At 33.9% G+C, this 25,724-nt stretch overlaps 1 protein-coding gene across 1 annotated transcript; it reads right to left on the bottom strand.

Annotated features, from left to right (window-relative positions):
- Nucleotides 1-5,792: 5,792 nt before the first annotated feature.
- Nucleotides 5,793-24,778, bottom strand: LOC136227205 (uncharacterized). The gene is made up of 9 exons (XM_066015882.1): nucleotides 24,519-24,778; nucleotides 24,314-24,434; nucleotides 18,271-19,428; nucleotides 17,583-17,844; nucleotides 16,519-17,135; nucleotides 15,614-16,386; nucleotides 15,333-15,460; nucleotides 15,174-15,275; nucleotides 5,793-6,244 (listed from the first exon to the last, which is right to left on the bottom strand). The coding sequence occupies exons 1-9, from the start codon at nucleotides 24,776-24,778 to the stop codon at nucleotides 5,793-5,795; spliced, it is 3,873 nt and encodes a 1,290-aa protein (XP_065871954.1).
- Between the last annotated feature and the right edge of the window lie 946 nt (nucleotides 24,779-25,724).

The following is a 25,724-nucleotide window of genomic DNA, read 5'->3' as shown; positions in this document are numbered from 1 at the left end:
CATCAAGAGATAGTAATACACGAATAGTGTTGAGCTTTGCAACAGGAGCAAATGTTTCTTGATAATCAATTCTGTAGGACTGAGTGAATCCTTTAGCAACAAGGCGAGCTTTAAACCTCTCAATACTGCCATCCGCTTTGTATTTGACTGTAAAGACCCACTTGCAACCCACTAATCTTTTTTCAGGTGGTAGATTTGTGACTGTCCATGTGTTGTTTTTTTAGCAAAGCATCAATATAATTTTCAACAGCTTCTTTCCAGCGTGAATCACTTAGTGCCTCTTGAATAATGTGAGGAATCTGTATATTATCAATGGTGGAGACAAAGGCATGATAAGATGGTGATAATATTTTATAGGAAACAAAATTGCTAATAGGATGTTCTGTACATTTGCGAACTCCCTTTCTCAATGCAATACGCAGATCTCAATCATCATTTATTTGAGCAATATTATCAAGGGCAGAATTACTTAAACCTGAATGAGCCTCTGAAAGAGAATTCGGTTCTGATTCATGATGGTCCTCTGGATGTGTTATGTGCTCTATATCGTTACCCGATTTTTTCTTTCTTGTATAGACAAGAGTTTCTCTGTTTTCTGGTTCTTGATGAGGGGCAAGGATCATAGATGGACTTGTCAAAGATGGACCTGAGGATTGGGAACCTAAGGGATTAGACTGAGGACTATATAAACCTTGATTTCTTGTGACTTGAGAGGTGGTGGGACCCTTATGATAAATGCCAATAAATGGTGTTGATACTTGGAGCAGTATCCCAAAGATGAAATTCACTAGTATTCTCCCCCTGAATCTCATTTTTATAGTAAGCTTGATTCTCAAAAAATGTGACATCCATAGAATTATATATTTTCCGAGTGATAGGAGAATAACATTTATAACCTTTTTGATGAGAGGAATAGCCAATAAAAATGCACTTGATAGATTTGGGATCTAACTTACTACGATTTTGAGAAGGAAGATGAACGAAGGCTATACAACCAAAGACCTTAGGATCAAGAAGAGTTATGAACCTCGTGTGAGGGAATGATTTCATGACAGTGTGACACGGAGTTTGAAAATTGAGTACACGAGAAGGCATACGGTTAATAAGATAGGTAGATGTAAGGACAACTTCTCCCCAGAGATATTTGGGAACTTGAGTAGAAAACATGAGAGAACGAGCAACTTCTAAGAGATGTCTATTTTTCCGTTCGGCAATCCTATTTTGCTGTGGAGTATTGACACAAGAGCTCAAGTGTATAATACCCTCTTGTGTGAGATAGGAACCAAGAATGGAATTGAAGAAATCTTTAGAATTATCGGTCTTGAGGATTTGTATTTTAGTGTGAAACTGAGTTTGAATCATAGAGTGAAAATTGCTAAAAATTTCACTAACTTCTGATTTTGTTTTCATGAGGAATACCCAAGTTAATCTAGAATGATCATCTATAAAAGAGACAAACCATTTCTGTCCTGTAATAGCATTTACACGGGAAGGGCCCCACACGTCACTATGAATCAATGAAAATGGTTTGGATGATTTATATGGTATTCTAGGATAGGTATTTCGAGTATGTTTTGCAAGTTGACAGATTTCACAGCAAAAGGAGTTTGGATTTTTAATAATAAATAAGGAAGGAAACATCTTTGACAAATACAAGAAAACAAACTAAACTTCTGAGCTGTTCCAATTGGTGGAGTGTGATATTGTAGGATATAGAGCCCAGAACACATCTTAGCACTGCCAATCATCTTCCCCGAATCCAATTCTTGAAACACACACAGATTTGAATAAAACTTAGTCACACAATTGAGATCATGAGTAAATTTACTGATAGATAGTAAATTACAGTCTAGTTTCGGCACATAAAGAACAGATGTGAGAGTTAGATTCTGATTTATTTTTACTGAACCCAAGCCCTCAACCTTAGATGATGTACCGTCGGCAATTTTCACTGTATGATGTTCTGAGCTCGGGTGAAACTCAAAAATATATATATTTGCATCACCTGTCATATGATCTGATGCTCCAGAATCAAGGATCCAAGGATTAGTAGGTCTTTTATTGACAACAAGAGCTACTGAATGATTACCTTTCATAGCTAATAGCCCTGTACCAGGTGTAGTTATATTGGACTGACTCAGGAGTTTCTGAAGTGCCTCTAACTGTGCTTAGTAAACGATGATGAATCAGATCCACTTTCTGTTCCTTCAGCAATGATACTTGATGTGGCAGCAGTATGTCCATGACTTTCCTTGTCTTTCCATGACCTGGGCTTCCAACCTATTGGCTTTCCATGATTTTTCCAGCATGTTTCCTTGAAATGTCCAAGCTTACGACAATGGTCACACCATGGACGTCCCTTCTATTGTCGATTGAATTGGTTGGTACCTTGGAATTGTCTTCGGGTAGCAAGGGCGAAGGAGTCCTGAGCAGCTGGAAGGATAGAAGAGCCCATCATGACTTTCTTCCTGCTTTCTTCATGTCGAAACTTTGAGAATGCTTCTTTGACTTGAGGATGGGCTTGGTACTCATGATTTTACTCCTGACTGCATCAAGATCCTTATTGAGGCCATGGAGAAACTTGAACGTTCTCTTTTTCTCCACAATGCTCCTGTATAGAGTAGTATCTGTAGGGCACTTCCAAGAGTAGGATTCGAACATATCCAGTTGTTGCCAATAGCGTGTAAGAGTGTTGAAGTATTGAGTGACTGAGGTATCTTCTTGGTGGAGATCATAGAGAGAAGCCTCAATTTCAAATAATTCTGATGTATTTTCAGAACTTGAATAAGAATCTTTTACAGCATCCCATAGTTCTTTAGCTGTAGCGTACAAGAGAAAATTTTCTCCAATCTCATTACTCATGGAACTAATCAGCCATGACTTAATCAGGTGATTGTCAGCTTTCCAAGTTTTGTACTTTGGATCATCAGTTTTTGGAGCAACTACCTCTCCGGTGAGGTATTCCTCTTTCCCTTTTCCATCGGTATACATCATCACAGATTGTGGCTGGTAACCAGAGAGGCAGCCTCGGTACCGTGAGATGAAGAGCGAACTATGAAAGGTGGGTTTGAGATTAAAGAGGGATGGGAGGCTGTGTCTGAGAGTGAGGAGTCTTTTTCTGTTGTCATGGTGTTTTAGGTTAAGAGCGGCTTGAGAAAGAGGAAAAGAGGAAGGACAACTACTTTAGGTTAAAAAAAAGGCTGGAGAAAGATACGATTAGAGTAAAGAGAGCTCTGATACCATATGGTTTTGTGAATAATAGTATGTTTATTCATCAAAAGAATAACCTATTTATAGGCAGATTACAAAGCTATCAATAGCTATACAGATAACATAGGTTAACTAATCTCCTAAAAATCAGGAACTAATTTCCTAACAATCAGCAATATATAAAATAAGATAATCTCTAATTAGTTAGTATCCTTAAGGGATAAATACCAAATAACTAAAAGATATTTACATAAATCTACAGTTTCACAATGTAAGTTCACACTAGGAAAAGGCGAGATCATCTCTTTTCCATCTTGTGGTTGCAAAAAACACATGTTATAAAAGCATATGTTATCGTGTTTAATACTTTGTTCGAAAAGAAGAGCATGTCACTCTTTCTAACACCATATAAAAAAATAAGTTTAGATGTGCCAAAACATCTAACTTTAGCCTACTACATTTAGAGACTACTTTCAGTTACAAAGACAAAAGACTTTAAGTTGTCTTTAATTTGCCATTCAGATTACACTTAGGAGGCGTTTAGCTCGGGGCTTTAGGAATATGAATGGGAATGGGAGGGTTTCATTCCCTTTGTTCTTGTTTGTTTAGAACAAAACCCATTCCCTTTACCCATTTTAGATTATGGGTTACCCCACTTTAGATTAAGCCCATTACCCCATGCCCTATAGGGAATTGGATTCCCTTTCCCACAGAAAACACGCCTCTTCTTGACAACAGAAAACACGTCTCCAATCTTTGAAACGCGATCCCTGAATCTATTCTCCTCCAATATCCGACCGCCTCTTCTCCGTTCTCCGGCCGTCTCTTCTCCGTTCTCCGGCTGCCTCTCACGCCGGCACGGGTAAGTTAAAGCCTATTTCATAAAAAAAAAACCAATATTACAACTTTGATTCAATTTCTTTACAATTTGTGATTAAAAATGGATGTAAAATTCTGGGTATGAGTTAGTTATGACTACCATGGCTTCCATTTTTTTTGATGGAGTTTCGAAAATAATTTTTTTTATATGTGTTTGCTTTGTTGTTTGTTTTTTTAAGGCATCTTCTTATGACCAATAATCTTTAGAAACTATTTGATGATTTTTGTAGGGTAAATTTATTTTTGGATTTGGGTTTTGATGATTTTTGTTAATGGTTAATTCATGATGTTCTCTGTTAGGTGGCGTGGGTCTTTATTTCTACTTCTATAATAGTTACAACCAAATATCCATAAAAGGAATGTGGTAGAATTGCATTCCATTTCCTAAACATATCTAAACACATAGGAGAATTATTCATTTCCTTTTTTTTAGTTTCCCTTTGTTGATTCTTTTTTTCTTACCCCTTGTGAACCAAACGCCCCCTTAATCGTTTGCATACACATGTTGTGTATCTTATTGTCTTGCACCTATAATGAAATTACTTTTATACTTCTTGCAAGCAGGTTGAACACACTTTCAAATTGTTTAAAATGCCTCATCCTTATCTTTGTCACCATATGGCAAAATAAGGGTAAACACTCATGTATATAATAACAAACATTCAAATAAAATTTGCACTCTTGTATTAAAAAAAAATCATATAACCTTTATTAAATAATCACGTTAAAAAAGTACATGAAATAAAAGTACGTTTAGTGCATAAGCAATCTTTATGATCTAATATGTTTAACATAAACATCTCTTTTGACACGTTTGATAAGGGGATCCGCAACCATGTCATGAATTGACACATATTTTATACTAACTTCTTTTTCTGCAATCAGATTCCTAAAAAAGCGGGCACTTAATCTTTATGCGATTTGTCTTGTTATGGTATTTCCGATCATTAGCAAAAGCTATTGACTAGAGTCGAGTCTACAATAGCTTCATGTATTTTTTCAACGTGATTATTTAATAAACTTGTCAACTTCAAGATAGTTGTTGTGATTGAATATATAATTTCACATTCCACAAATTTCATACTTAACAACAAGTAAACCATGATCAAAATCAAGTACCAGACCAAAAATAAACGAAAAATGTGTTACTAGAATTGATCAACCCAAGACAGCGTTGCAACTAGATAAGGAATTCTTTGCTTTAGACAATCAAAAGCAACAAAACAAAACAAATAAACAAGAATTCTTAAACAAAACAAAACACCATTTTTAATTCTAAAACCTAGTTAGAAGAACTAGCAAGCAACACATCAAGCCCCCTGCTGGGTGCGAAGGAAAACACTGGTGAGGACATTTTTGGACTGCAATGATAGTTGTAGAATCTTCAAGCACTAATACCAAATATAAAAGATACAAATTTTATCATATAAGAATAAACTATTACTTAGTTAGAGTTAATATATAAAAAAATAATTAAAAACATACCTCTTCCACACCAACACCAACAACCTTCTCTTCAAGAGAAACAAGATCCTTAATATTAAAGGAATTGATCAAAGCAATACTAGAAATGGTGGACATAGCCTTCACTTCTAAATTATCCATAACCATATAAGTAACCACCCCTTCCACGAACTCACCACCGCTGCCTGAAGCCACCTGCTTATGAGAAGCTGAATCAACGAACTGCAGCTTACAGCTCATTATAGTATTGCAACTGGGACAAGCAGTGTTAGGGTTATCAGCCACATATTGATGATAAGTAACTCTTGGATTAAATCCACAGCAGCACAATTGTACTGTTGCTGATTTAGGCACATATATAGCTCATTTCTCCCTACAAACTCTTTGTTAGACAATAGAAGAGGGTTTTGAAACGAGACCATATGTGATTTTGGGTTCAAAACGAATTCAACATTTTGGGATGATTGAATGTAAGTTTCACTAAGTGATTCAATACTATTGTATAGATTCCCAATGCAGCCCGCCATTTTACTCTTTGTTAAGAGCTTGACAACTTGTCCCAATGGCAAAGACATGAGGCTGAAGAGGAAATCAACAAAATCCTTACTTGCCTCTGCAAAAACGACTTTCTTATTCTTTTTGTTTATCAGAAGCTTCACTTTCACCTTAGAACTCGGCTCTGACATTGTTTCTGAGTATGAATTGAAAGAGACAGAATAAGTGATGGATAATTTAGTTTCAGTTGAGTTTCTGGTTCTTATTTATAATACCAGAAGTTTTCAATACCAATTACTTAAATGTTTATTTGAGTTTCAATGCATTGAGCGTTGTTGTAATTTTTTTTTGAAAAGAGATTTGTTGTAATTAATTAGTTACTTTTTTTCAAGTTCATAATAAATAATCTACCCTTTCGAATTTCCCATGCATATTAGTGTAACTCGAGTTCACGTTGCTGAAAATAGACGCCGACTAGCCAGCCTTTCTCAACGTATATATAGAACGTCCGAGAAGGTTACAGTATTTTAGAGGACCTCAACAGAAAATTGAATAGTTATTATTAGGGATAAGGTACCAAAATAGGTCTAAGGTTTTTGAAGAAGTACCAATTTAGGCTCAACGTTCAAAATAGCATTAATATAGACTTAACGTTTACAACATAATATGAATTTAGGCTTAACGTTTACAATATAGCATTAATTTAGGTCTCACATACAAAATAGCACCAATATAGGCTTAACGTTTACAAAATAATACGAATTTAAGCTTAACGTTTACAAAATATATCCAATTTAAGCTAAACGTCACAATTAAATCAACCATATTATATGTTATCTTTTTATTTAGTTCTATATTCTTATTCGAACACGGACATATATCAATATTATTTTGCATATATTACAGGAGCAATGAAATTTAGTAGTCATAGAATGGTTGATGAAAAACAAATATAAGGTTTTAATGGGCAAGAATACTAATTAATTGTATTATAATAAATAAGAATATAGAACTAAATAAAAAGATACTACCTCCGTCCCATAATATAAGTCGTTTTAGAGGTTTTCACACAAATTAAGAAATACAATTAATATTGAGTAATGTTAATAAATTTGCATTGGTTAACTTAAAAAAAATTCTCTCATGTCACTATTGGGTAATAAATATTGGAATGTTCAAAAGCACACAGATCAATACAAAATATTTAATGTTTGGATCAAAAAAACTAAACTAAAAGTTCTTGGAAAACCAAAACGACTTATATTTTGGAAAAAAATTCACTTTCTAAAACGACTTATATTATGGGACGGAGGGAGTAACATATAAAGTTAATAAGGAAAGAATATAATATGGTTGATTTAATTGTTACGTTTAGCTTAAATTGGATATATTGGTCCTGTTTGGGAATTAGCTGTTAGTTGATTACATTAGCTGATTTGACTAGCTGTTTGTGTAGACCTGTTTGGTAAAAATCAGCTGATTGATAATAGCGGTTTGTGCAAAAAGACGAATAAGGGCATTAATTATGGCGCAGGAGAAAAGGAGGAGTCTATCTATTAGAGTTAAAAAAGTCCATTAATTTTAATATTGCAAAACGCTAATTGAAAAAGCTCATTTTAAGAGCTTTTTCTAAATTAACGTTTTCATCCCAAAATTCTCTCCCAAACCTCTTTCCACCAAACACTCCAATCAGCGGTTTTAGTGGTCAAACCGCTAAAGTTGGTCAAAACCGCACTTTTTATCCCAAAACGCTCTTTACCAAACAGGGCCATTTTGAAAATGTTAAGCTTAAATTCATATTATTTTGTAAACGTTAAGCCTATATTGGTGTTATTTTGTATGTGAGGCCTAAATTGATGTTATATTGTAAACGTTAAGCCTAAATTGATATTATGTTGTAAACATTAAGCCTATATTGGTGTTATTTTGAACGTTGAGCCTAAATTGGTACTTCCTCACAAACCTTAGGCCTAGTACCTTATCCCTTATTATTATGAAATAAAGTGCAAATTTAAGCTATGGTTATTGGAGGACTTAGTCTCTATCAGTGGCGAATACAGTATTACTCGGTTGGGGGCCGATTTTATACGTACTTTCGCAAAAAAAATTTTTTTTTTTGCTAAATCGAACTTGCTCAGTTTTTTTTTTTTTTTTTATATATGCTTGTTATAATTTGAATAGTCAAGAACCAATTTTTAAATATTAATGTACAATTTCTCATAATAGTCTTAACATGTAAAACAAATTTGAATTTAGGGAGTGCTAAACAAGTAAAAAAAAATTAATAATTTGGATTTAAGGAGGACTAACAGGCAAAAAAATAATAAATAGAAATTTGGATTTAGAGAGGTCTAACAAGCCAAAAAATTAGAAATTTGGATTTAGGAAGTACCTAATAGGTTCAAAATATTGAAATTTTGAATTTTGAATGAATCTAACACGTAATGGACCATTTTGAAGAGGGCTAATTCAACAAAGGAGGCCAAAACTACTCGGGATCGAGGTGGTGTCTATGCCCCTAATCTCTATATACAAAACATTGTATTTTTAAGTCTAAAGTTTACCATATATAGTGCAGTTTCAAACCTTATCAACAAAAGATTAGTTTTTTAATATTTAATTTTATGTTTTGACTAGTATTCAATCTCTTCTCACCCCCTTAAAAAAGTTTGAAATTACACATTTTAGGTTAATGAAAAAAAAACCCAGCTTTTATTAATTATGAATGAAATTACATTGCCTAGTAAAAGTTTGATTTAATATTGCACTGTTTTGCACGTGAAGATTAAATCCGCTCTCATCTAATTATAGAAAAAATTTGGGATTAAGGTACAAAAATACCCTTAATATTTTGGGTCAGGAGCAATTTTATCTCTATCGTCTAAAATGGTGCAATTTTACACCTAATGTTGGAAGCTAAGAGCAATTTTACCCCAACGTTGATAAATTGTGTCAATTTGAGAAATAATTCATCAAACCGTCTTTTGTACGAATTAGACAAAAAAATTCAAAAAATTTACCGAATTTATAAATATGAATCTCAAATTCTATTATTAAATTATTAAAAACATGAAATATTTTTTTTTAGAACAAATTGTCATTCAAACAAAAATATATGTGTTTTATAACAGTGTCTGAAATTGACCCAATTTATCAACGTTAGGGTAAAATTGCTCTTGGCTTCCAACGTCAGGGGTAAAATTGCACAATTTTAGACGTTAGAGGTAAAATTGCCCATTATCCAAAACGTTAGAAATATTTTTGCACCTTAACCCTTAACCCTTAACTTTGTAACTTTTTCTGATTATTCTTAAGAGAGAAGTTGAAGGTCTCCCTTTGTTGTAGTTATAGTTGTTGAGAGATGGTTATTGAAAAAAAGAAAGAAATAATGTATATTTTGGTAGACTTTTGTTTTTTTGGCAAGAGTATTTTGGTGGACTTTTCATTTCATTTTATCAAACCATATTCTTATATATATATATATATAAGATTACTAATAAATTCGGATACGAGATAATAATTATTTTAATGAATAATTTTTAACAACTGAGATTTAATAACTATTCTATTGTAATTGAAATAAGTTATAGATTTAAAAAATGATTTGGATTGGACATAAATTCTAATAGGTTTCAATCCAATGGACCTTACCAATAAAAAAGGAAAATTATAAAATTGGATCAAATTGGAGGTCCATTTACATATTTAACCCATTTACTCAACCTATTACATATTTAGACTGATTTTGTGTGACTTTCCCATAATACCCTCAATATTTACGTGCGTCTCGCCCCCTCCCGTCAGACTTCACAAATTCCATATTATGCGAAGCTAATGTTTGGATTTACTTAATGAATTTAGTTCGCATATGCGAAGCCTGCGAAGCTGAAGTTTGTTTTACTTGATGAATTTAGTTCGCATATGCGAATGCTGAATATGTTTTGAAGCTAATTCGTGAAGTGGTATATAACAAAAAATGGCAAACAACAACGGATTATAACATTAAAATCATAACATTATCAAAATTTACAACAAGATTGCCACCATAACAACATTCAAATCATAACATTATCAAAATTTACAACAAGATTACCACAATAAACTCCTAACAAATCACTTCAAAGTGAACCTAACTAATCTGGTACCAATTTTGAAGAGGATGAGTAATCTTGGTGTGCACCGTGGGACACGTACATCCCAAAAGGTCTGGACTTCCATTTCTCATCCCAAAATTTGGGATGAGAAATGGAAGTCCAAACCTTTTGGGATGGACGTGTCCCACGATGCACACCAAGATTACTCATCCTCTTCAAAATTGGTACCGGATTAGTTAGGTTCACTTTGAAGATTGGCACCATGGGATGGACGTGTCCCATGGTGCACCCCAAGATTGGCACAATCTCTTCTAACTAACCACTTTAGGAGTGAATGTGTCAATCTTGAGGGAAGTTAATCCCTATACAGGAAGGAAAATGATCTCCCTTGCAACCCAGTACGCTGCCTTCCAGAAAGGGATGTTACGTATTCAACCACCTTCAGAAAAAATGAATCGTGTTAGGCAGGGAAAAAGACGATTTGGCTTTGGGAAATGAAGATTAGCGAAGCATGCGAATGTAAATGTGCAGGGAAAGAGGTGATTTCACTTCGCTAATCGATTTTTTCGCGAGGTTTGCGATGTCTGAAACGTGACGATCTATGTCGCATATCGATGCTTTCGCGAAGTCTGCAAGGTATGAAATGTGAGGATCTATTCACAGATTTCGCGAACTCATCGATTCGCGAGGTAGATCCACACGTTTCAGACTCTGTCTCTTCGCAGATCTTTGTGAAATCATCGATTCACGAAGTAGATCGTCACTTTCCAGACTATTTCTCTTCGTAAAGCTTCGCGAAACCATCGATTGCGAAGTGTATTCATGAAAAAACGCAGAAAAAACATCAGATACTTACATTTTTCGCCCCTTTCACCCCCAAAAGCGACAATAACAATATGATAACATGGGAAGAACGAAAGAAATAACGTAGAAAAACCATTTCTTTAATGGTAACAAGAAGAAAGAAACCAAGTAATGAACATGAAGATGAAGAACTATGGCTTCGTTTTCTAGGGTTAGGAAGTTGCAGAATCAAGAGATGAAGAGAGGAAAAAGAGAAATTCACTGTGATTTGATGAAATGGTGCAGATTTCGTGTAATTTAAAGGAAGAAAGGAAGATCAAAAGTCTTGAAATCATTAATGCTGGAGCCATGTTTTCGCGTAACCAAGGAGATAGGGGAGCGACCGTTCGCGAGTGGTGGGAAGTGAGAAGGTTAGGAGTATTATGGGAAAGTCACACAAAATCAGTCTAAATATGTAGTAGATTGAGTAAATGGGTTAAATATGTAAATGCGCATCCAATTTGACCCAGTTTTGTAATTTTCCCAATAAAAATGATAATTGTACACATTTATTTAAACCAAACATTTTTTAATAAAGTATTATACATATCATTTTTTATTGGTCGGGTCCATTTAATCTAGTCCCTTTAATTCTTCTCGCCTGATGCACCTTCCGGTCTGCAAGAAAGTTCGGGTAAATTACATACAAGGTGTATAATCTTTACTAACTTTCACACTTTGGTGTACAACTTTCAATTTTACACACAAAACTGTAAAAACTTTTGTTGACCTCCCACTAAGGTGTACATCCACTAATTATGCCGGTCAACATGACACCTAAGCACTTTTAATAACTTAAAGATAAAAATGAGACCCATTAAATATGTAAATACCTAAATACCATTAATATTTTGGTCCTGAGTTTTTACTTAATACATTAGCCAGTCCCTTTGTTTTTAAAAATAATTATATAGTCCCTCAGTTTTTAGTTTCATCAACTCCTTAGTCCTTATGGTTGAGTCAATAGTCAAACTATACCAAATAAATTTCAAAATACCAAAATTACCCTTTATTCTATATTTTAATAATAAAACTTATATTTTTTCTATTTTATGTTTTTTTCTCCTTTTTTTTCCTAAATAATCTCTACAATATTTTTTCCAACATAATCTCTACAATATTGAGTAATTAATTTATGAAATTTTCTATAATTATACAAATTTAATTTAGTACCCTAAATTTTATTGACTAAAAAAATGAATGAAAAATATTTCAAAAATTATCAAAATAAGAGCAAAACTATATAAATTGTAAAGTAATCTTTATTTATCTCTAATAAATTTTATAAATGAAGAAAAAAAAATGATTTAAAAAAAAAATTATTAATATTTAATGCTAGTTTAAAGACATTATATATATTAAAAAAAATAACAATTTAAGAGAATAAAAATATAGTTTTAATGATTAGTATATACAATTATATTTCGGTATATACACACTTCATACACTTTATTAAAACTATTTCGATTAAATTTGAAATTAAAAAATAAGTTTTTTTTATGTAAGTAACTAGGGGCAATTTGGACTTTCATCTATAAAAACACATGAAAGGACTAAAAAGTTGATTAAAATAAAACTTAAGGACCTTATAATAATATAATGGACCTATTAGTATGTTAAGTAAAAATATAATGACTTTATAATTATTTACCCTAATATTTTTATTTTCATCATCTTAGTCATTGTATAAGAGATAAATGTATTTTAGAACTTGTATAAGGAGCGAGTCCCACTTTTTTAAATGGGTAGGATGAAAATTACTGATGTGGTGTTTTGACTTTGGATTGACAAGTCATAATTACAGGTCGTACATTTTAGTGTAAGTTTATTAAAGGCTTAAAGCACTATTTGGCCCCTAATCTATCTAAATTTTTTTCATTTGGTCCCTGATCTATTATTTGGTCACATTTGGCCCCTGATCTATCCCAAATTGGTGAAATTTCACCCAATTTGGATTCAAACTTAACCAAATCATTATCTCATTGATAAGTAACTATATTTTAACACTTGAACTTAATAGATTTTAGTTTAGGATTTGTTTTTTGCTTTTTTTCTTTTTTTAAATCTAATTAATTATTTTCCCATAATGTGGGAAAAAAACTTTAAGAAATACCACGTTTCAAGTTCAAGTGTCAAAATATCGTTACTTATCAATGAAATAACGATTCCTTAAATATTCATACAAATTGGGTGAAATTTCACCGAATGAGATAGGTCAATGGCCAAATGTGACCAAATAATAGGTCAGGGGCCAAATGACACAAGTTTGGATAGGTCATGGGTCAAATAATACTTTAAACCGATCATTAAAATGTTGTACATTTTTATATGCAAAATTGAAAGTTATAAATCAAAATATGAAAGTGGATAAAAATTATACACCGCTTATATAATTTGACAATTCAAAAAAGATTCCAACTTTAATTTTTATTTTTTTAATGTGTTTTTTTTTTCTAAGGGTTGAATTGAATGGTAGATTCAACTATACTCGAATTGAATTGAATTTGAAAATCATGAAATCTCCAATATACGAAATATTTGTTAGAGGGAGGAGATAATTAAGAGTTAGAAAAATGGAAAAGCAATTTCTAGAAAAAAGAGGGAGAAGTGGAAAATATAAGAATAGTATGGAATTGGAAAGGGTTGATTGAAGAAAGCCAAGATGGGGCATCAAAGGAAAATATTACTTGGGACATATAAGATGATGCATGGATATTTAGAGTACAATTGAAGAAGTATGGGAACCAAACTCGATCAAATTGGAGGCACATTTACATATTTAAACTCATTACATATCTAAACTATTTCATTTAGGAATTACCCATAATACCCTTCATATATATAACAACTTAACATCTTCTTGCTCTTTCTTCTTTATCTCTATCCCTCTCTTCTTTTCTTTCTTAAATTGGAATTCTTCATTTTCATACATCAATCCAAGATCCAAACTTTTCATATAAGTATTATATTAATCACATATATAAATCCCTTTAGACTTGTTAGTTTTGTGTATTTGAAGTTATAAATTTGAAGTAGTGTATTTGAAGTTAGTTTTGGTTTACCCGACAGCTTCACGGAATCGCAAACTGCAAAGCTTTAAAGCTTCGCGGATCAGCTAAAATCGTGAAGAGTTAAAAATGTCGGAGATTAATATAAGATATATGATTGGGCATTAACTATCAGCTCGAGCTTTTAGTTCAATCGGTTCCTTGACATGGTATCAGAGCCTCTAGGACCAAACGGTCGAGTGTTCGAGTCCCGGCAACCTCATTAATTTGTGGAATTAATAAAACACATGGCGGGATGAGCCTGCGTTGTGCACGCTGCAAGCCCAATGGGCATTTGCGTGTGGGGGTGTGTCGGAGATTAATATAAGATATATGATTGGGCCTTAACTGATGTGATATTGGTTATGAAAAAGAGATAATAACCAAATCAACAAGTTTTCCCGATCTATCTTAAGGAATTAATAGAATCAAATAACAAACATAAATTGGTGATAACAAACCAATCCCAAAGAATTAAAGACAATGAAAGGAGATCTGACCTTACACCTTCGAATAATTAAATTGGAACCTGAGTGTTTGGCGATTCACAAGTACCCGATCAAGATAATATTGCAAGAATGATGACCCGGTCTCTCAAGCTCACAATAAAGAATTCAATCCCGGATTGAAAATAATTCCCAAAGGAAAAGAAGAACTTTTGTTCATAAAAATATTGATTTCTGATTGATGAAACTAAAAAGAAAGTTGAATCCTAGTGCATCAAGGTAAAAGAAATCCTAATTAGACAAGGAAAAACATTAAATTCGTTTTTGTCCTTTAGAGCCCAATTTCAGCCCATTAATTAACATTATTTGGGCCTTTTAATTAGCTAGAAATAAGCCCAATCAAACCTATAAGGTTATAGCATTAATTTTAATGAGTCCCAATGGGTTTTGCACATGCCAAACACATGCAAGTCCAAAGCTTCTCTTAAAATATGATCAACCTTTTTACATATCACTATTATGGGCTTGGGCTTGGATACAACACAAAAACACACCATCTTTAATGACTTCGCTAGAATTCATTCCTTGTTTAAAGAAGCTCAAGATGAGTCCATTAAGCATTTGTTGGTCTTTCTTTGCACGATTCTTCGTCATAGGTCCAATTGACAGCTCCAATGGATCCCTCATGCTTCTACTAGGCTCCTTAACTCCAAGCTCCTTTGTTCCATGCTCTTGTGCTTTTGATATCACATCATTCCCTCTCTCTTGAAAAGGATTTGTCCTCAAATCTTCATCTCCTACATCAAACAAAGATAAATCAGCCACATTAAAAGTTGCATGCACACTATACTCACCTGGCAAGTCGAGCTTGTAGGCATTATCCCCAATTCGTGCGACTACTTGAAATGGACCATCGCCTCTAGGATGTAGCTTTGATTTTCTCTGAGCGGGGAACCTTTCCTTGCGCATATGCAACCACACCCAATCACCGGGTTCAAATAGAACACATTGTCGACCCTTGTTAGCTTGCTTTGCATAATGCTCATTCTTCTTCTCCAGTTGTTGTTTCACTTGTTCATGTAACTTAAGCACCATTTCTGCCTTTTTCTTTCCATCTAAACTTTTCCTTTCATCAACAGGCAAAGGGATCAAGTCTAATGGTGTCAAAGGATTAAAACCATAAACAATTTCAAATGGTGAGAAGTTAGTAGATGAATGTATAGCCCTATTATAAGCGAACTCAATAAATGGTAGGCATTCTTCCCATGACTTAAGATTCTTTTGAATAACTGCCCTAAGAAGTTGTCCTAAAGTTCTATTTACTACTTCGGTTTGACCATCAGTTTGAGGGTGACAAGAAGTAGAAAACAACAGTTTAGTCCCCAATTTATTCCACAAAGTCTTCCAAAAATAGCTTAAAAACTTAGGATCTCTATCACTAACTATACTCTTTGGCATCCCATGCAGACGAACAACCTCTCTAAAGAACAAGTTAGCAATATTAATAGCATCATCAGTTTTATGGCATGGTATGAAATGTGCCATCTTAGAAAAGCGATCTACAACCACAAATATGGAATCATTACCTCTCTTAGACCTAGGTAAAGCCATCACAAAATCCATAGATATAGCAGTCCAAGGTTCATTCGGCACAGGTAATGGAGTGTATAAACCATGAGGCATAACTCTAGACTTAGCTTTCTTACAATTAATACAACTAGCACATATTCTTTCCACATCACGTTTCATATGAGGCCAAAAGAAATGTTCAGAAATCATGTCCAAAGTCTTAGCAACCCCAAAATGCCCCATCAAGCCTCCACCGTGGGCTTCCCTCACAAGAAATTCTCTATGTGAACATTTAGGCATGCATAATCGATTATCTCTAAATAAGTAGCCCTCATGTCTATAAAATTTTCCAAAAGCAGTAAGTTCACAAGCTTTATAAATAGATGCAAAGTCTAGATCATCAACATATAATTCTTTGATATACTCAAATCCTAAACACTTAGCATGCATCACATTCAATAAGCTAACTCTCCTACTTAATGCATCAGCAACTACGTTTTCCTTCCCTTGCTTATACTTAATCACATAAGGAAACGTCTCTATAAATTCCACCCACTTGGCATGTCTTCGGTTCAATTTTTGTTGACCCTTAAGATGTTTCAAGGATTCATGATCGGTGTGGATCACAAACTCTTTAGGCCATAAATAATGTTGCCACATTTGCAAAGCCCTAACTAATGCATAGAGTTCTTTATCATAAGTGGGATAGTTTAAGGTTGCACCACTAAGTTTTTCACTAAAGAAGGCTATAGGTCGACCCTCTTGCATTAAAACAGCACCAATCCCTACTCCCGACGCATCACACTCAATTTCAAACGATTTATCAAAGTTTGGAAGTGCTAAAACGGGGGCAGAAGTTAGTCTTGCCTTAAGCATCTCAAAAGCATCCTCTTGTGCTTTGCCCCACTTAAAGCCAACATTCTTTTTTATTACCTCGGTTAGTGGTGCGGCAATGGTACTGAAGTTCTTCACAAACCTCCTATAGAAACTCGCCAAGCCATGAAAGCTCCTCACCTCGGTAACTGAATTTGGCGTTGGCCACTCTTGAATGGCTTTCACCTTTTCAATATCAACAGAAACTCCTTGTGCTGAAACAATAAAACCCAAAAACACAACTTTCTCCATGCAAAATGAGCACTTAGAAAGGTTAGCGTATAATTTCTGTTCTCTCAAAACATCTAATACAACCTTAACATGTTCTATGTGTTCTGCCTCAGATTTAGAATAGATAAGAATGTCATCAAAATAAACAACAACAAATTTACCTATAAACTCTCTCAAAACATGATTCATTAATCTCATGAAAGTACTAGGTGCATTTGTTAAACCGAAAGGCATAACTAACCACTCATATAAACCATGCTTAGTCTTAAAAGCCGTTTTCCATTCATCTCCTAATGACATGCGAATCTGATGGTACCCACTCTTAAGATCTATTTTAGTGAAAATAACAGCCCCATTTAATTCATCCAACATATCATCTAACCTAGGGATAGGATGACGATACTTTACCGTGATTTTATTGACGGCTCTACAATCGATGCACATTCGCCAAGTTCCATCTTTCTTTGGTACTAGGATGACTGGTACAGCACACGGACTCATAGATTCACGAATCAACCCTTTTGCCATTAGTTCCTCGACTTGCCTTTGTAGTTCTTTTGTCTCCTCAGGGTTACTTCTATAGGCTGGTCGATTTGGAATTTGTGCTCCGGGAACAAAGTCAATTTGATGCTCAATTCCTCGAATCGGGGGTAACTTATTAGGCATCTCTTCGGGGAATAAATCCTTGAATTCCTGCAAAAGAGGGGAAATACTAGAAGGAAGGTTAGACTGACTTACAGAAGATAAACAAAAACTCTTACAATAAAATAATAATAAATTTTTGTTTTCAAAATCAGCTTGCTTTACATCCCTCAATTTAGCATATAAAGATAGATTTTGGCTTTTGTTAATGCTCCTCTCTTTTTCTCTCCTCTCACCCTCATTTCTCGACCTCACTAATGCCTTTTCACTCACCTCTTCTCTCTTCACACCCTCACTGATTTTATCACTCTTATTTTCTCTCGCCTTAACCTTTTCCCTTCTCACAGATTGTTCTTGTAACATTCTTTGCATGTAGAGCTGATCTTCAAACACTTCAGCAGGTGATAAAGGTGGCAAAATATACTTCTTCCCATCCTTAGCAATAGTAAATTTATTTGTTCGACCATGATGTAGTGCTGATCGATCGAATTGCCAAGGCCTCCCCAATAACACATGACATGCTTGCATAGGTACTACATCACATAATACCTCATCAGAAAAAGAACCAATAGAAAAGTTCAGAAGCACCTGTTTAGTAACTTTGAGTTCGTTACTATCATTCAACCATTGTAACCGATAAGGATTGGGATGTGGAATTGTTGATATCCCTAATCGGCTTGCTAACACATTGCTTACCACGTTGCAACAACTTCCTCCATCAATAATTAGTAAGCATGTTTTTCCAAGTATGTTGCAATGAGCATGAAAGATGTGCTCTCGTTGCTCAATGTCACCACTCACTCCCATCTTCAATGTTCTACGAGTGACTAAGTTAACTCCATGTCCTCCTTTACTATCCACCTCTTCTATATCACTACAATCTTCTAAGGTGGGCATATCATCTGATTCATGTTCGGACTCACTTTCGGATATTAACTCACCATGCTTCATAACCATCGCCTTTTGATTCGAACACTCTCTTGCATAGTGCCCTCTCCCTTGGCACTTAAAACACACAATTTCACGAGTTCTTGTGGGTTTTTCAGTAGTTTTGTATTTTGGAGTAGTTCCACCAATTTGCAACTTCCCAAATGCTTTTGAATCAACCTGAGGCGTTTGGTCACTTTTAGAGCTAAATTCAGATTTAGTTTTGAAATTACCTCTTGGATCTGACTTCCATGGAGTGGAAGTAGTGCCTTTGAACTTTGATCTCCCTTTCTCAACCTCTTGAAGTTGTCTCTCAATTTTTATCGCTTTATGGAGCATCTCGTCCATGTGGAAATAAGTTTGTAGCTCAAGAGGGTTGCGAATCTCCCTCTTCATTCCCATGAGAAATCTAACCATGGTAGCTTCCTCATCTTCTTGTATATCAGCTCGGATTAGTGCCATCTCCAATTGTTTGTGATAATCTTCAACAGATTGGTTACCTTGAGACATGGATTGGAGTTCTTTCAACAACTCCTTATAATAGTGAGCCGGCACAAATCTCTTTTTCATGACCTTCTTCAATTCACCCCATGTTCTTATGGGTTCATCACCATCTCTTTTTCTTGTGCGCTTTAATTGGTCCCACCAAACAGCCGCATATTCAGTTAGTTCGGATACTACAAGTTTCACCTTCTTCTCCTCGGAATACTCATGTATGTCAAAGATTGTTTCAACCTTTCGTACCCAATCAAGATACGCCTCTGGGTCACTAGCTCCTCGAAAAGTAGGCATTTTAAGTTTGATAGCATTAAGATTACTATCTTTTCGATCGTTACCCCTTTTTCGGTATCCAAACTGCTCCTCCTCTTCAGACTCGGATAGTTCATCATCAAAATTCAATCTCCCGCGTCCTCCTTTCTTTTGGCTTGATTTCTTTTGGTTTGAAACCAAATCAGCCACAATAGCCCCTAACCTCTTCATCTCACCTACAATAGCTTGTTGCCATTCTTTAGAATCAACATCGTTAACGTTGTCCTTTTTAGGTTCGTTAGACATGACAAAATATATAAAGAATGAAAGAAAAGTGAAATCTAGTCTAAAGCAAGAAAAGAAGAAAAAGAAAGTAAAAGAAGTACCTCACAACCGGTTCAATCACTCTTTTATATTATCTTGATAGATCACAAGGATTATCTCGGGTAATATAAATGCCAATGAAGCAAAAGAATGACAAAATAAAGTAGAGCAGAAACTAGAAGCAAAGAAGACTAATATTGTAACGATAACCAAAGTTTAGCACACTAAGAATAGAATAAAAGACGATTTTCGAAGAAGAGACAAATGTTTGAAAGAAATTTTAAGAATGTGTGTTTAGCATGCAAATTCTAGAAAACTTGTAACTTTAGTACAAACAATGAGCCGATTTTTTTTTTTTTTTTTCCTTTTTTTTTTCTTTTTTTTTTCTTTTTTTTTTCCCTTTTTTTAAAACTAGATTGGAATTGATTAACAAATTAAACTTGCACTAATGATTTAGCATGCAAAAAAAAATTGAAGAAATTCACACACATAAATGGGTTTGGCTAGTAAGAATAGAATCCAAAAATAATCAGTTCGCTACAACTAAGAACCTAAATAACTAGATGCAAAGATATGAGGAACTCGATCAATAATTAAAGACTCTAGATTGGGGTAATTTTTTTTTTTTTTTTTTTAATTTCGACAAACAAAACAAAAACAACAAATTCCTTAAGAGCCAAAGCTCTGATACCAATTGATGTGATATTGGTTATGAAAAAGAGATAATAACCAAATCAACAAGTTTTCCCGATCTATCTTAAGGAATTAATAGAATCAAATAACAAACATAAATTGGTGATAACAAACCAATCCCAAAGAATTAAAGACAATGAAAGGAGATCTGACCTTACACCTTCGAATAATTAAATTGGAACCTGAGTGTTTGGCGATTCACAAGTACCTTACCAAAATACTTGTTCACGATCAAGATAATATTGCAAGAATGATGACCCGGTCTCTCAAGCTCACAATAAAGAATTCAATCCCGGATTGAAAATAATTCCCAAAGGAAAAGAAGAACTTTTGTTCATAAAAATATTGATTTCTGATTGATGAAAATAATGAAGAATACAAGCCTTTATATAGGCTACAAAATAAACCTAAACCTAAACTAAAAAGAAAGTTGAATCCTAGTGCATCAAGGTAAAAGAAATCCTAATTAGACAAGGAAAAACATTAAATTCGTTTTTGTCCTTTAGAGCCCAATTTCAGCCCATTAATTAACATTATTTGGGCCTTTTAATTAGCTAGAAATAAGCCCAATCAAACCTATAAGGTTATAGCATTAATTTTAATGAGTCCCAATGGGTTTTGCACATGCCAAACACATGCAAGTCCAAAGCTTCTCTTAAAATATGATCAACCTTTTTACATATCACTATTATGGGCTTGGGCTTGGATACAACACAAAAACACACAATCTTTAATGACTTCGCTAGAATTCATTCCTTGTTTAAAGAAGCTCAAGATGAGTCCATTAAGCATTTGTTGGTCTTTCTTTGCACGATTCTTCGTCATAGGTCCAATTGACAGCTCCAATGGATCCCTCATGCTTCTACTAGGCTCCTTAACTCCAAGCTCCTTTGTTCCATGCTCTTGTGCTTTTGATATCACATCATTAACTATCAGCTCGAGCTTTTATTTGCTTCATAGATCAAGTAACTGCGCGAAGTACATGTATTGTGTGTGATCATGTGGAACGACCAATGGAAACCATGAAAAAAAGCCATGACATATGAGACGTAAATCGAAGTTGAGTGATATTGAGTGCTTCATAGAGTATTGTCGCAATGTTATCCCACTATATGTTAATTTTGAACAATAAACAATATCCACAACTACCACGACATATGGAGACAGAAAATGTTATTCAATCAAGTTGTGATGCCACCGTTGAAGTTGACACATCCGCTGAAATCGAATCTCAACAATCAGAGAGTTAGTATTTAAGTTTTTGTATTTAGTTATTACAGAATAAGCACGTTTAGGGAGTTGGTGATACATTTGCAAAATTCAGAAAGCTAACCTACTTTTATGTACAAGTTTAGGGAGCTAGTGATACGAAATAAGCAAGTTTAGAGAGTTGGTGAGACATTTGCAAAGTCTAGGGAGGCAATCTACTATTTTGGACAAGTTCAGAAAGCTGATGATGTATTTGGCCAAATTTTTATTAAAAAATTATTAAAACATAATAATAATTTTTATTATAATATTTACAATTACACAGTTTACAAATAATAAATTAATAAAATATAAATAAACAAAAATCACAAACTTTGTGTAATAAAACAGTTATTCCCCAGAAAATAAATTTACAGAAAAAGGAAATTTCCCAACAACATTAAATTGCAATTACCAATATTACAGTAATAGAATAACAACTAGATCTTCATGGATGCAATTGAATATTCCTCCTCATTTTTTCACAAGAAAAACACTTGTCAGAACATTTTTGGACTCGAAAGATGCCCGTAACAGTTTCAATCCCTAAAAAAAACAAAAAGAAAATGCTTTTTATGAGTTTGATTATTAAAACACAGTATGTTTATTTTTACAATAAAGCACAGTATGTTTATTTTTACAAACAACCTATTGAATTCCTAATTCTTTGTTTTAATATATCAAATAAACTCTTGACTATTTATAAAAGATATATTAGATATTTAATTTTTAATTTTACACATTAAAAGCATATTTGGTTCAGCTGTTAGCTAATAGCCGTTGCGGTTGATGTTAGCTGTTTTCAGTTGTTAGCTGTTGCTGATAGCTGTTTGTTATTAGCTGTTTAATTATCAGTGTTTGGTAAAATTATATTGAATTGTTGCTGTTCGGATTTAAAATGTCTAAAATGAACATGTTTTAAATTAATCAACGATGAAATTATAAAAAAAAAATGTGAAAAAATGTCCATAACGTTTACAACAAGAAATAATTTTACTCTTAACATCTAAAATGATGCAATTTTACCCATAACATTCGCAGCTAAGAGCAATTTTACCCTTAATATTGGCAAGTTGGCTCGATTTCAGATATCATTAGAAAACATATATATTTTATTTCTTATTCTACATCAATTGTACATATCAATAGTTCTAAAAAGAGATTTCATATTTTTTTTTGTGATTTAATAATAAAATTGAAAATTAATATTTATAAATTCGGTGAAATATTTGGAATTCTTTTAGTCCAACTCGTACAAAAACAATACATTTGTTTTTATTTTCTTAAAAAAAAAAATTCACGTCTAATTATATGTTTGTGATCTGTTACTAACGATGATCAAATGGTGCACATGTGAAGTATAGATGATAATATTCATGGCCAAAAAGACAGTTTGATAAATTATTTCTCAAATGGACCGAACTTGTCAATATTAGGAGTATAATTGCACAATTTTAGACGTCAATGATAAAATTGCTCATAGCTATAAATGTTAGAGGTATTTTTACACCTTATCCTATTAAAATAAAAAATATATTACACAAATTAATAAAACTAATCTATATAAAAAATAAAAACTTTATTGAACGCAACAAAACATTGTTCTTCCGGTAATTATGTTGTAGAAATATAAATAATGTTAAAGAATAAACATATTTTGGAGAAACAAGACGGATACTTTTGCCAATAACATATAACCACAAACAGCTGTTTATGAAAAGCTCCAAATAGGAGCTTTTTCGTGAAACGCTCCTGAAAGCTGCAATTTTCAGAGAAAATGCTAAACGTTGCGGTTATATAAACCTAACCAAACATTATTTTTCCTGCAGTTTGGAGTAAAACGGTAAATGCTTTTCCAAAACGCTGAAACAAACACCATTTGATTCAGCTGTTAGCTAATAGTTGTCGCTGTTGCTGTTAACTATTTTGCGGTTACGGTAAGTTGTTTGTTGTTGATGTTAGCTTTTTGTTATTAGTTGTTTAATTATTAGTGTTTCGTAAAATTATATTGAACTGTTGCAGCTAGTATTTAAAATGTCTAATATATGTACATGTTTTAAATTAATCAACAAATAAATTATAAAATAAAAAATATATTACACAAATTAATAAAAATAATTTAAATATATATTAGTGTTTGGTTCAGATGTTAGCTAATAACAGTTGTTGTTGCTGTTAGCTGTTTGTTATTAGTTGTTTAACTATTAGTGTTTGGTAAAATTATATTAACGGCTGATGTTCGTATTTAAAATGTCTAACATGAATATGTTTTAAATTAATCAAAAAATAAATTATAAAAGAGATAAGGTGAAAAATGCTCTAACGTTTACAACCATGAGCAATTTTACTCTTAACGTCTATGGTGTAATTTTACCCCTAAAATTGACAATAAAAAGCAATTTTACCCCTAATATTGATAAGTTGGGTCAATTTCAGACATTATTATAAAACACATATGTTTTATTTCTTATTCTACACCTTTTTTGTTACAATTCTTTTTTTTTTTTTTGGTAGAAAAGGGAAAGAAAAAAAACAACAAAAACAACAATTAACCCGGGATTAGCCTAGGGAAACTAACCCCCACCCGATCATCAGTCAGAATCGAATAAAGGAAGTCCGGAGGGGAAGAGAAGGTTGAGATTCCCAGCATCCTTGCATGGCCCTCGGCAGCAAGGTGGTCAGCCACCCTATTCTGCTCCCTATACACATGGCAAAAGTCGACGGTCTCGAAAGAAGAACACAATCTTCTGATCTCTTTAACAAGGTTATGATTACTCAATCACATAGCTTTGACATTAGAAATCATGTTGACCGCTTTAAGGTTATCAGAATCCACAAGCAGCTTTTTCAGCCTCAGATCAATGGCCAGTCTGAGCCCAGAGAAGATATCCCAGAGCTCAGCAGTAAAGGAAGAGCCCATTCCCAGATTCTGAGTAAAGCCAGACACCCAATTAACACCAGCATCTCTCAGAACCCCACCAGCTGCAATTCTGCCGTCCACAAGACATGAGCCATTTGTATTTAATTTCACAATCCCTTCCATCGGTCTACTCCAACCCAAAAGATGTTCAACCGAACTCTAATTAGTGCTAGTGAAATAATCCCCTTTGAAGCTATTGATAATAGTGTTAGTTTTCTTGGAGAAATAATCAAGAAGATTAGGGATAACTATAGCTTCCCCTCCGAAGACCTCAGTATTCCTCCACTGCCAAAGCTGGTGACAGACAATGGCAAACATGATAGTACCATGCTCCATCTCGGGAAATAACAAACCATTAACACCTTTTAACAACCAATCATTCTTAGAGTGGGCAAAAAAGTCAGTTTGCAAATGGATCGGAATCACTTTCTTCCACACATTCTTGCTCTTTGTACAGTCCCTAAGAACATGGCAAGTAGTTTCTGCCTTAACTTTGCACCTACTACAATTATCCGCCTCCACTAAATGACGTCTCTTCCTTTCTACATTAGTAAGCAACCTGTTCTTCGCGCTAAGCCAAAGGAAGCTCCTAATGCGATAAGGAACTTTTAAGGCCCAAATCTTCTTCCAAGAGTTTGAAGGAAGAATATCCGAGTTAAGACTGAAGGCCTCAAATGCAGATTTGCACGAATAAGTACCATTATTTGTGAGGGACCAACAGTAATTATCCCCATCCTCCTATTTATTACTAACTTTAACTCTACGAATCCTCAGGAGCGTTTCAAGATTAAGGAAAGTTTCGAATCTCGACCAAACCCAATCTCCCTTCGAATCCACCACATCAGCGATACTCCAATTGCGGATCTCCTGAGGCATCGGATTAGTACACACTTCCGATAAAGGTTCCTTCCCAAGCCAAGTGTCATTCCAGAAACTAATTGATCTACCATTGCCCACTGACCAACCAATCCCAGAGCAGAACTCCGAAAAAACAACGTTCACCCCTTTCCATAAGAAAGAGCAATTAGGAACTCTCTCTTTTGGGCCCCTAAAAATTTTATCCTTCTTG

The sequence above is a fragment of the Euphorbia lathyris genome, chromosome 4, assembly GCF_963576675.1.
Source record: "Euphorbia lathyris chromosome 4, ddEupLath1.1, whole genome shotgun sequence".
NCBI classification, from domain to species: domain Eukaryota; kingdom Viridiplantae; phylum Streptophyta; class Magnoliopsida; order Malpighiales; family Euphorbiaceae; genus Euphorbia; species Euphorbia lathyris.
This window is presented reverse-complemented; position numbering and strand designations above follow the sequence as displayed.

Excerpts from the sequence above, each read along its gene's own strand:
- LOC136227205 (XM_066015882.1), bottom strand. The coding sequence starts at position 24,778 with ATGGAAGGGATTGTGAAATTAAATACAAATGGCTCATGTCTTGTGGAC. Across the intron at positions 15,276-15,332 it reads CTACAAGCTCGACTTGCCAG|GAGATGAAGATTTGAGGACA; the intron begins GTGAGTATAGTG and ends TGTTTGATGTAG. Across the intron at positions 6,245-15,173 it reads GCTTGGAGTTAAGGAGCCTA|AAACAATGTCAGAGCCGAGT; the intron begins GTAGAAGCATGA and ends ATTCATACTCAG.